This window comes from Pyrgilauda ruficollis, unplaced genomic scaffold (genome assembly GCF_017590135.1).
Source record: "Pyrgilauda ruficollis isolate IOZ18807 unplaced genomic scaffold, ASM1759013v1 scaffold60, whole genome shotgun sequence".
NCBI lineage: Eukaryota > Metazoa > Chordata > Aves > Passeriformes > Passeridae > Pyrgilauda > Pyrgilauda ruficollis.
Window position 1 is genome coordinate 5114238 of NW_024527711.1, and position 10425 is coordinate 5124662.

Genomic DNA, 10425 nt, shown 5'->3' on the forward strand with positions numbered 1-10425 from the left:
TGTGTATGAGAGCAGAAACATGTATCACCTGCTTTGCCAGGAATTAAGAGGGGATAAAAAATTTACACGGACTGTCAGGGTGTATTTTCCTAATTAAAGTTGATTTTTTTCAATTTTTTTCCCCTAGTAGCTGCTGACTTCATGTTTCTGTGGGAGCAGGGGCTATCAGAGCAGAAGCAGGGAGTGGCACTGCTTACAGGGAGGGGATTTTGTCTGTTTTGGTGAAGCTACTGACTCGAAGCATATTTTTGAGGCTATGTAACTGATGGGGTAGAGGAAATCTGTGCTCTGTGCAGCATGGTTGTGATTAGCGAAGATCCCAGAGCTGGCCTGGCCTTGCTGAGGTGTGGTTCCAGGGACATGCTAAAGCCCACGTCTGCTGTCAGGCATGTGAATAAAATCAGCACAAAGACAGCAGAGCTGCTCTGACACATGAAATCAAGAGTGTGAGCTTGAAATATTTGTTAGCACAATATACAACATTTATAGTATCCCAGCAGTTCTTGCACATCCTTGTCCCAGAGGCAGGTGAGCAAATACCCAGGCTCTTTTAAAGGTGCCTCCAACGTATGTCATTTCTGGATTTGTGTTAATTTCCTTTTTTCTTTCTTCCTTCCCACTTTAATCCTCATTATCTCTCCTGTCTCTTCCCTGCATTAGCAAAACCCCATTTCTGCTTCTCCTGTTCCTAGTGGTACCAACAGCCCAGCGCCTAAAAAGAGTTCGGGGAGTGTGGATTACCTGGCCCTGGACTTCCAGCCAAGCTCACCAGGGCCACACAGGAAGGTACGGGGGGATTTTATAAACTTCTGATTAAAAGTGATGCATTTTGAAGGGGTTTTATGCACGTTGGCAACAGCACAGCCCAAAGCCTGGAATGGTCTCAGGAATCTATGATGCTCAGAGGGCTGGAGAACCTCTACTATGTAGGCAGGCTGAGACAGGTGGGATTGTTCAACCTGGAGAAGAAAAGGCTCCAAGGAGACCTTAAACCATTTTCCAGTGCCTAAAGGAGCTACAAGAGGGGTGGAGAGGGACTTTTGACAAGGGCATACAGTGACACTACGAGGGGTAATGGCTTCAAACTGTCAGAGGGCAAGTTTAGATTAGATAGTAGAAAGAAATTCTTTACTATGAGGGTAGTGAGGCACTTGAACAGACTGCCCAAAGAAGCTTTGGTTGCCACATCCCTGGAAGTCTTCAAGGCCAGGCTGGATGGGGCTTAGAGCAACCGGGTCTAGTGGAAGGTGTTTCTGCCCATGGCGTGGTTGAAATGGGATGATCTTTAAGGTCCCTTCCAACCCAAACCATTCTGTGTCCCACTGCTATATTTACTCTAGGTCAAATTCAGTCTCTCTTGCATGTCTGCAGCTTTGCTGGCAGTGCAAAGTGGAGGCGTGGATGTGCAGGGTTCAGGGATGCTGATGAGACCACAAATTCAGCTGGAGACTGTATATTGAAAAGCTGTCAGGAGGTATCCCAAGAGGTATCAGAATTGTTTTTTTCCTCCTTCAAAGCAGCAGGTCTTCCTAGACCAGACTTGGATGTTGCACCTGAAAGGTGAAGGACAAGGGTTATATAAACCTTTGTGGCAACCATTTGTAAGTTGGCCTCACTTTCTCAAACACCACCTTGTTTCCTAGGCAAAGCATCCCATTGGTTAGGTCCTTTTATTATTTGACAGCTGTCCCTTGATGGTTTCTTTCTGCCCAGCAGTATTTCTGCAAGTATCACTCATTTAAATTATATCCTGTTCTGGAAGAGTGATTTTAAACCACTGAAAAGCATTATCCAGCTCCAGTTACAAGCAGATGCAGGTTCTCTGAAATGCTTGTAAAGTTAGAAAAAACTTCAGGACTCCAGAAGTTATGGTAAAACGTATCTCCTTGTTCTCAGCACATCTCTTGGGAGACCCTGCAAACATATCTATTGTTTTGGGGATGAAAATGAGCTAGTGCCATAGGTGGGTAGAGTCAGCACAGCTAAAAGGTATAGAGCTGGTATTTTTATGTGTAACTCTAAGAGTTCTGGAGTTCTTTACAGGAAAATGAGCAAGATGCAAGGCTGAACTCAAAAAAAATCAGGAGTTAGAGAACACAATTACAACCAAATATTCATGTCCCAAAGTTTGTGAGAAGGTAGAGACCCACGTGCTGTTTCTACCCTCCCACTGCACTGCAGTCTCATGCCAGCAAGAGGCAGAGCAGATTGAAATCCTTCATCCAAGTGCCTTTGGGAGGTTAGAGGGAGGGTGATGAGCTCTGAAGTCTTCAAAAAAGCAGGAATGGTGCTGTTGGGCTTGTGGCACCCGCTGTGCAGCTGCAGAAAGGAGCGAGAGGGAAGATCAGGGAGCTGGTGAGTGACCCGACGGTGCCCTGTTTCTCCTCCCCACAGCCCTCCACCTCGTCGGTCGCCTCAGATGAGAAGGTTGATTACGTGCAAGTGGACAAGGAGAAGACGCAGGCGCTGCAGAGCACCATGCAGGAGTGGACTGATGTGCGGCAGTCCTCAGAGCCTGCCAAGAGCATGAAGCAGTAGTGCCTGCGGCAGGCAGCAAAACAGGCGAATGTCCTGTTGGTTTCCCCCAGCTGCGGCCCCGCTGGGCTGCCAGATCCACTTGGGCTGAATTTCTAAGGCTTGTCTGTGGAGGGGAGGGGGTGTCATTGTTGGGTTTTTTTCTCTTAAAACAAAGTAAAACTTAATTTCAGGGGAAGACTTGGCAGATACTGTTTGCCAGTGATAAAGACCAACTATGTTTGGTGGCTAGGTTTGTGCTTTAGCTGCTGGATGCACTATCCAGGAACTTTGACTTAGCAATACCAGGTTTCACCCTACACATCTTTTCCTTACAGCTATTAAAGCCACCTTGTATGTGCTAACACTGCATCATCTCTCCCCGTCTCCTTCCATATCGTACTCTAAACCATGCCATGCAGGTTTGTAGCATCTCCCATAGGATATCATTGCCCAGCTCTGATTCTCCACTCCTTATGGTTGTCCTCTTCTCTGCCTCCTCCCAGTCCCAAAACTGAGCAAGGACCATTGCTTTTGAAATCACTTTTGTTGTCCTGTCTCTTGTAAATAATATGTTCAAAACCTCTGAGGGCTGTTCTGCTCCTGGCTGGACAGCCCCCAAGGTTTTCGTTGGGCTTGTTAACCTTCAGGAGCTTGGCACACCATCCACACCATCCCATTGAGCTGACTTAGGAGCCCAGGACTTGCCCCATCATACACACACATACATGCCAGCACATGCTCTCATGAGTTTGTTGGGGTGTCTTCTGTTTATATTCTCCATTAACTCTCAAAGTGAACAGGCTGGAGAGATTGGTTTTGGAAGGGGCTGGAGGGATTGGCTTTGGAAGGTGGAGTTTAAGCACTGACCTACTGCCTGTCTGAAACCAATTCCTGTGAATCTGACCCTAAAAACCAAAATTTGCCTTTTGTGGCACCAAAAGAAGCCCATAGAGTGAGAGTCCTACATCATGGCCATTGTGAGAAGCTCTGTGGTTGAGTATGAGGGGGCAGGGAGGCTCTGGAGACCCTGTGTCTGTGCACTGGCATAAGGATGAGAGACAAGAAGGGAGTGGAAGGCTGCTGTGCGGACTGGGAGGAGGCAGGTGGTGTACTGCAGAGGTTGGTCCTGGGTGAAGAGGTCAGGTGGAATGTTTCTTGATAGAAAGAAGAGCAATTGAAATGTTGGTTGATGGTGAGGTCATAGGCTTGGGAAGAGGTTGGTCAGGAGAGTCAGGGCAGGGCGTTTCAGTATGAGCTTTAACGTAGCATTGTGGTTGGTTTGCGGAGGGTGCAAAAGGCTGAACTGTGTTCACCTTATCTTCAGCAATGTTTCTTCAACACAAAACTGGGGCACACTGACATTAACGGCCCTAGGCTCTAATTGTGGGTGGGAGTCTGCTGTTGTCCCTTGCCAGCATCTTTAACACATCCAGGCTTTGGGATCACTTGCCAGGCAGCTGCTGAGCACAGAGAGAAGAGAAGGATGAGACAGTTTAATGCAGAGATAATAATTCATGATCTCATGAAAACAGGAAGAACTAATGATTGCCATGGAGCAGCCTGATTGCCAGACAGCAAGCGCTGACACGAATAAACAGGCTGACCGCAAACCAAGAGCCAAATGAAGGAGACATTAGAAATATTAGGTAATAATATTTATTAAAGAGCTGGAGCTATTCTTTCTGCAAGCTGAACCCCTCCCAGCACTGTGGGCTCTGTGTTCCACCAACACCATCAAGTTGTATTGATTATTAATGCTTAAGCATTAACACATTTGCTTAATCTTGGTCTGAGCTTGGAAAGGGCCAGACGTGACCCACATGGGGATAGGATACCAGTCCCTTAAGGGCTGTGTGCTGGTAAAATAAGTCTTGAACTTTTGACACCATTTTATATTTTCTTCTCACATGCCATGAAAGGGAAGGATGTTAATGGAAAAGCTCTGACAGTCCTGTTGAGACATTGAAGTGTTGGACTTTTATAGAAACAATGAAGCAAATGCCCTAATGTTTATGCTAAAAATAATAATTACTAGAAGGGAAAAAAAACCCAAAGCCCCAAAGGGGAAGATTTAGCACAGTCAGATGCTTTATGAAGGTCAGGGGGTGTGTTACAGCCTGCAGAGGCCATTGCCTCCTGCTGGAGGCTTGCACACTTGCCTGGTGAGTTGACAAAATGAAGACTAGAATGCAGTACTTCATATTTATTTTGCTCCTTTCATCTCTGCACCTCAGGGAGACTAAACATTGGACCTGATCCAGAACCCACTGAAGTGTGCATTCACTCATCTGGGAGAGAGCTCCCCACCAAAAAGAATGTCACTCTACTGGGAAGCTGATTTTTTCCTATTTCTTCTTCTAAACTGTTAGCTTTAGGGGCTGAAGAGGGAACACAGTGGGTTTGAATGCAAGCTGCTGAGTGGGTGCCCTGTGCTTCTGCACTGGGACTAGGTGCATCCAGTGCCCACTCCCACGTCTAATCCAAGGAGTTAATTAAGACTGGAAAAGCCTTTTGTGGTACTGGAGAAACTAGACATTTTTCTCCATGTTTCACAAATGTCTTTGCTCATGGGGCAACCATTGGCATGAGGTAGCTCTTTTCCCAGGCTCAGGCACTTTGTTTTGATAATTTGCTCTCATAAGTATTCCTAGTAGCTGGTCCATTGCATTTGGCAGACCAAGGACCAAAACAGCCCAAAAGCAGCTACTTAACAACTGCTGGTTTCTGGTCCCTCTCTTCTTTGCAGTGAAGTCAGTGTTTTTACTGAAAGAGATACATTCCTCTAACTTTTCCCCTGCAAAGCACCAAGCAAATAGCACCACCAAACTAAGCAGAAGCCCACAGACTCTGTGCCATACAGACATGACTGCATCAACCCCTCCTGAAAGCATTAAGTAGTCAATGGCTTCAGTGGAAATAGTCACCCATGACGATTGCCAAGCTGATTACAGCAGTCCCTGGTGATTAATGTTTGTGCAGTATTTAGTCTTAAACCATATTGAAAAGCAGCTGCTTTAATTACACGGACTGCCAAGAACTTTGTCCTGAAGGCAATGAGTTTATCACATCCACTTTATGCTTGGATTCTCAAGTATGACAGGCTCCTTTGTTAGAAATAGGTATTTAAGGAAACTGAGAACACTGCAAATTATTCATTTTAATTGAAATTAAGCTGGCTTGAGCCTTCACGTCAGAGCCTGCTCTACAGCTCTATGGTTCGATTTAGGAAATGGATGTGCTTGCATGTGTGTGTGCTCATGGAGAAGGGTTGTCTGTGGGACAAGCATCATGACCTCAATATTTAGTTTTATGAAGCACTGGGTCCATAGCTCAAAGCTTTTCCCAAGCTTGAAAATTACTAAGCAGGTGCTTTTAAAGGCAAAAGTTTCCAAGAATGTGTATCCCTTGCTGTGAGTATGCAAATGCTGCTCATCATTCCTCTGTCTGGTGAGATGTGTGAGCTGCCTTGGAGCTGATTTGCTCTGAACTGGCATTTGAGTGTTCAGTGGGAAATACATTTCCAGCTCTAAATGGATGCCAGGCTTAGGCTTAGTCTCTAGTTGGTGAAAGAGAATAATGTGTGAGCGCAGAGTGTGCCAGGGCAAAGCTGAGAGTCTGGCAAATAGGGCCAAATGCAGAATTGGAACCAAAAGACAGGGAAGGCTTGGCTTGTCTGGGAGCTAACTGGGATGGATTTGAGCTCTGGGCCACCAGCCACTCGCAAGAGTGAGATATGAGAGAACATGAGGTTGGGATGAGAGAAGGCAGGGGAGTTTGCCAGTAAGGTTTGGGTCTTGGTCCTCACCATGTGCTCCTTTGGCCTGTGTCTTGAGTCAGGTGTGCAGAGATTTGTGGGTTGTGGAATGCTCAGTAGAAGCCATGCACTGGTGGGACGGGAACTTCCACCACTCTCAGGCACTTCACTCTCAAGGGCGTCATCCTGCCTGACAACGTGATGCCTGTTCTCTGGTGTTCAGGGATGTTTGATCCATTCACCCAGCTCTGAGCTGGGCAGGAGAAATCCTACAAGAGATGTGTGGGGACCAGGACATGCTGGGAGACACCCTGCTGAAGGGCTCCCATGTGCTGTTCATGGGGCAGCAGTGCCATGGTTTCACAGGGTTGTCCTTGAGGTGCCACCTTCATCCTTGGAACTTTTCAAGACCAGTCTAGTTCAACTCCATAGGTGACCCTGCTTGGAGCATCTCTTCTACACTGAGCCCCTGTGCTGCTGGGGTTGAGTGGAGACTCCTCTGTGTGAGGAAGGGGGTCCAAGTGGTTGCTTAGAGCCCCATAATGTCCAGAACAGGGACAGGACCACTTCTCTGGCCATGAAACCCAGTGGCAAGGCACACAGCTCAACCCCTAAGGCCATACTACGCAGTGGGAAGACCTAATCCACACTGGGCCAACCCTTGCACCTTGGAAAGGGCTGGCTGGCCCAGAACAAGTCATCCAGGACATGGACAGGCAGTTCTAGCAACTGGGAGACAGCTTGAACCTGTAAATTTGTTAGGCTAGATCCAGACCTCTCAGCAAACCCATGCCACCTCCACACTCTGGCATACCAGGAAGGGTTGGCTTGTTTTGGCTATCCAATGATCATGGCTCCTTGGGTGGGGAGGGGTGTACAGCCATGTCCAGGTCTTATGGAAGATGTTAGAATAGTTCCCAGGTGGTGTCTGATCTTTCTGGCCCAGGAGGCAAGTAAAAGGAGGGTTTTCTCAAGCTGTGCTTGCATTGTGTTGGTGTTTTCACACCTGGTGATGTAAAAGTTCCATTCCATGTAAAAGCTGACACCCACAGTGTGTGTCCCATTGGAGGGATGTTGTCTAGATGAGATGGATGCACAGAGCTGTGATTATGAAGAAGCCCGGGTTGTACAGGAAGGGGGAAGAGCAAAGCCTAATCCTGGCACCAGCCAGAGAACACATGACCATCAAAGAGCCATCAAGAAAATCAGAGGGACCAGTCCAGCATCAAATCACAAGGGCCAATAAGCAAATTCAGGGCCTCTGATGAGTCTGAGTGCCTCTCTTCTCTGCCCAACCTTCTCACATGTACACAGTGATCTTGCAGCTGTTAATGAGGCTCTTGAAGGTCAAGATGTGCACTTTCTGGTCATGATTCCTCCTTGGTCTGGAGCAGTTCATCCCTCTATCAGCCTGTCCTTGGTGTCTCATCATTGTAGTCACAATTTTATCTCCTTGTTCACAACTCCTAGTGTAGTACTGTCGATCAGGTTGCTGATTTAGTGTCTTCTCTTGAGAAAAGTTGATATGTAGCAAGGTGTCACAATACAGCTGTCCCCTTCCAGCCCACGGCCAGCTGGTCCTGGCACGTGGAGTTCAAGTTTTAACACCAGCCAGTAATATCTGAAACAGAAGCTGGGCCACATGGCTCCATCTCTTTAGCTAAAAAAACTTCTCTACAGACTTGCTCCCAATCAGCAGGCTCTTAATTTTTGATGTAGCCCATTGCTAACATATAATGGGTTCGTTTTAGGCCAGTGAGTTAACCATGTGGGAGAGGTTTGCCCCCAGACCAGGAGATAAGAAACCATCATTTTTATTGTCATTGTCTGGGTGACACCACACTGTTATCTTTATGTGGGATGAGAGGGTTCATGTGAACTCTGTATCCTGCTTTTTCTCCGGCTTGTAAAATGAAGGTTTTTAGTACCTATTTCCCCACCTCACAGATGTGTCATGAGGTGTAATTAATTGACATCTAATAATGCAAAGAGCTGTTTCGAGTCTGCAGGCAATGGCTTGGCAGCATGTGGTGCTACCCCTGTTGTCATGCCCAGCATCATACATGGCACCGACACATCCCGCTCTGCAAAACTCATTAAAAACCCCTTCATCCTTAACTACCAAGGTGAAAAAAAGCTTGGCAGGATTTTCTTCTGAATGAGGGGGGTGGGGGAAATGTCATTTGCACAGTTTTCAGTGTTCTGCTGCCACATTTACCCTGGAAACACCGTGGGTTTTTTGAGAGCAGTATGGACGTGGTGGTTGAACCACGCTGCAGAGGGGGGAAGGGAGCAGGACCCTGGGCTCCACGGGGAGCCTGTCGATGAATCCCGTAGGGTTAGGACCAAACCTTTAGAGTAGTTATATCCCACCCAACCCAGCCCTTGGCAAAGTCAACGTGACTTTGCCATCATTGTGTGGGAACTTTGGGCATCATGGTGTGGGAACAGACCCAGTCAGATTAGGGTAGTTTTCTCCATTTGTTTCTTAACCTGCTGCGAGGAAGGGTTGGAGCCCTGGCTGTGAAGCTGTTGCATCAGCAGCCGATTCGCAGGGATGTTTTGTGTGTTTCAAAGCCTATGACTGTTCTTAAAGAGGAGTATTTTTAATTTTTTGATTTCCATTTGTAGAAGGAAGGACAAGAGTAATCTGTGGCAAACTGTACAGTATGTGTCTTCTTGTGGTGTCACTGTTTGAATGGTTATTAAGTTTTCAAATCACTGTGGACAGCTAATCACTTAAGTTATTAATTTATTCTTTGGGGGGTTGTTGTTTGGTTGGTTTTTTTTTAAAGTAATTTGAAACAATTATTTATCCTGTAAATCGGTCTTGAGTGAAGCCTAGATAATACTTTTTTTGCTGTTAATAAACATGGTACATGCCTGACGTGAAGGTGATCTCATTTTTAAGTACTGTGTATGCAACAGAAAAGCAACAGGAAAATAAAAGAGTGATAATAAAAAGACATCTCTCCCTGGTGATTCCCAGCATGGATTCAGAGCAGGGAAAGAAAGGGGAAACTAATAAGCAGTTTAAGTTTAAGTTTGATTATGTAGCACTTTTAAAGCTTTCAGAGCATCTTCTCAGCATGTTGCCAAGTGTCTCCTACAGCTTCAAGTGTCCTCTATGGGTAAGGAGGCCCTTTAGGATGTAGCTAGGGTTTTTCCTGATACCAGAACCCAAGCCATGTATTTTTAAGCTGCTAAATTGAATTTCATACTATATATCTGTTCTGCTGTGTGCAGTGTGAGGACAAACACTGCCTTGCTCACCCATCAGCAGCTTAGCACCTGTGAGCCTCAGCTCAGGACACCAAATCACCTAGGGAACCTCAGCAAATGGACAAATCTTCTTGTCCAGAGTTAAAAGTTCAACCATCCCTTTAAGACTTCCTTAAAAAAAAAAAAAAAAAAAAACAACTCGGAAAAGACACCTCCCTAAGCACAGCTCCTGTAACAGCTCTTTTAGACAAGAGGAGCATCATTTCACATCTGCAGCACATGTGGAATCCCAAACCAAGAGCTGAGGACTCCCCTGTGGGCTCTCCTTGACCAGAGGCACGTGTGACAGACAAAACAAGCCATACTATCTCATATACCATAGCAGACACTTTATCCATATGGCATATGCAAAAATGACTGGCATTACTAACACTAATACCAATATGGCATAGACTGTAATTGGTGTGGCACAGATAGTAATACACCATACTCCTACTATACTAGACTTCTGTAAGGCCTTTAATATGGTCCCTTATAACATTCTCAGCTCTTAATTGAAGAGTTTGGTGGTGAGTTGGATGGACCATTGGATGAATAAGGAATTGGCTGGATGGCCACATTGGAAGAGCTGCAGTCAATGACTCAGTGTCCAAAGCAGCAATGAGTAGTGTTCCTCAAAGATCTGTACTGGGACCAATACTATTTAATATCTTCATTAGACATAGCAGTATTGGCTGAGTCCAAAAGGGAAGTCCAGTGCTAATAGTTAGAGGAAACCAAGAGGGTCTAAACCGGTCAACCTCATTACACCACTCTCCAGGCTGCCATCCATGCTGACAACTGCATGCTGTTTGCCTCTGCTCATCCCAGAAAAAAACAAGACATACTTAGGAAAGACCTTAGCTATAATACAGCCTCTCCAACATTTTCCA

The 10425-nt window shown here is 46.1% G+C and overlaps 1 protein-coding gene across 5 annotated transcripts in view; it reads left to right on the forward strand.

Moving 5' to 3' along the window:
* Window positions 1-9682, forward strand: part of GAB2 (GRB2 associated binding protein 2) — a 93880-nt gene extending 84198 nt beyond the window's left edge. For 4 of the 5 annotated variants that reach the window (XM_041483633.1, XM_041483634.1, XM_041483635.1 and 1 more), the window contains exons 9-10: window positions 661-786; window positions 2395-9682. In XM_041483633.1, coding sequence (XP_041339567.1) covers window positions 661-786; window positions 2395-2538 — 270 coding nt within the window. In that variant the 3' untranslated portion in view covers window positions 2539-9682. The remainder of the gene's footprint in view (window positions 1-660; window positions 787-2394) is intronic. The other variant, XR_005956487.1, reaches the window with a different exon arrangement.
* Window positions 9683-10425: the final 743 nt, after the last annotated feature.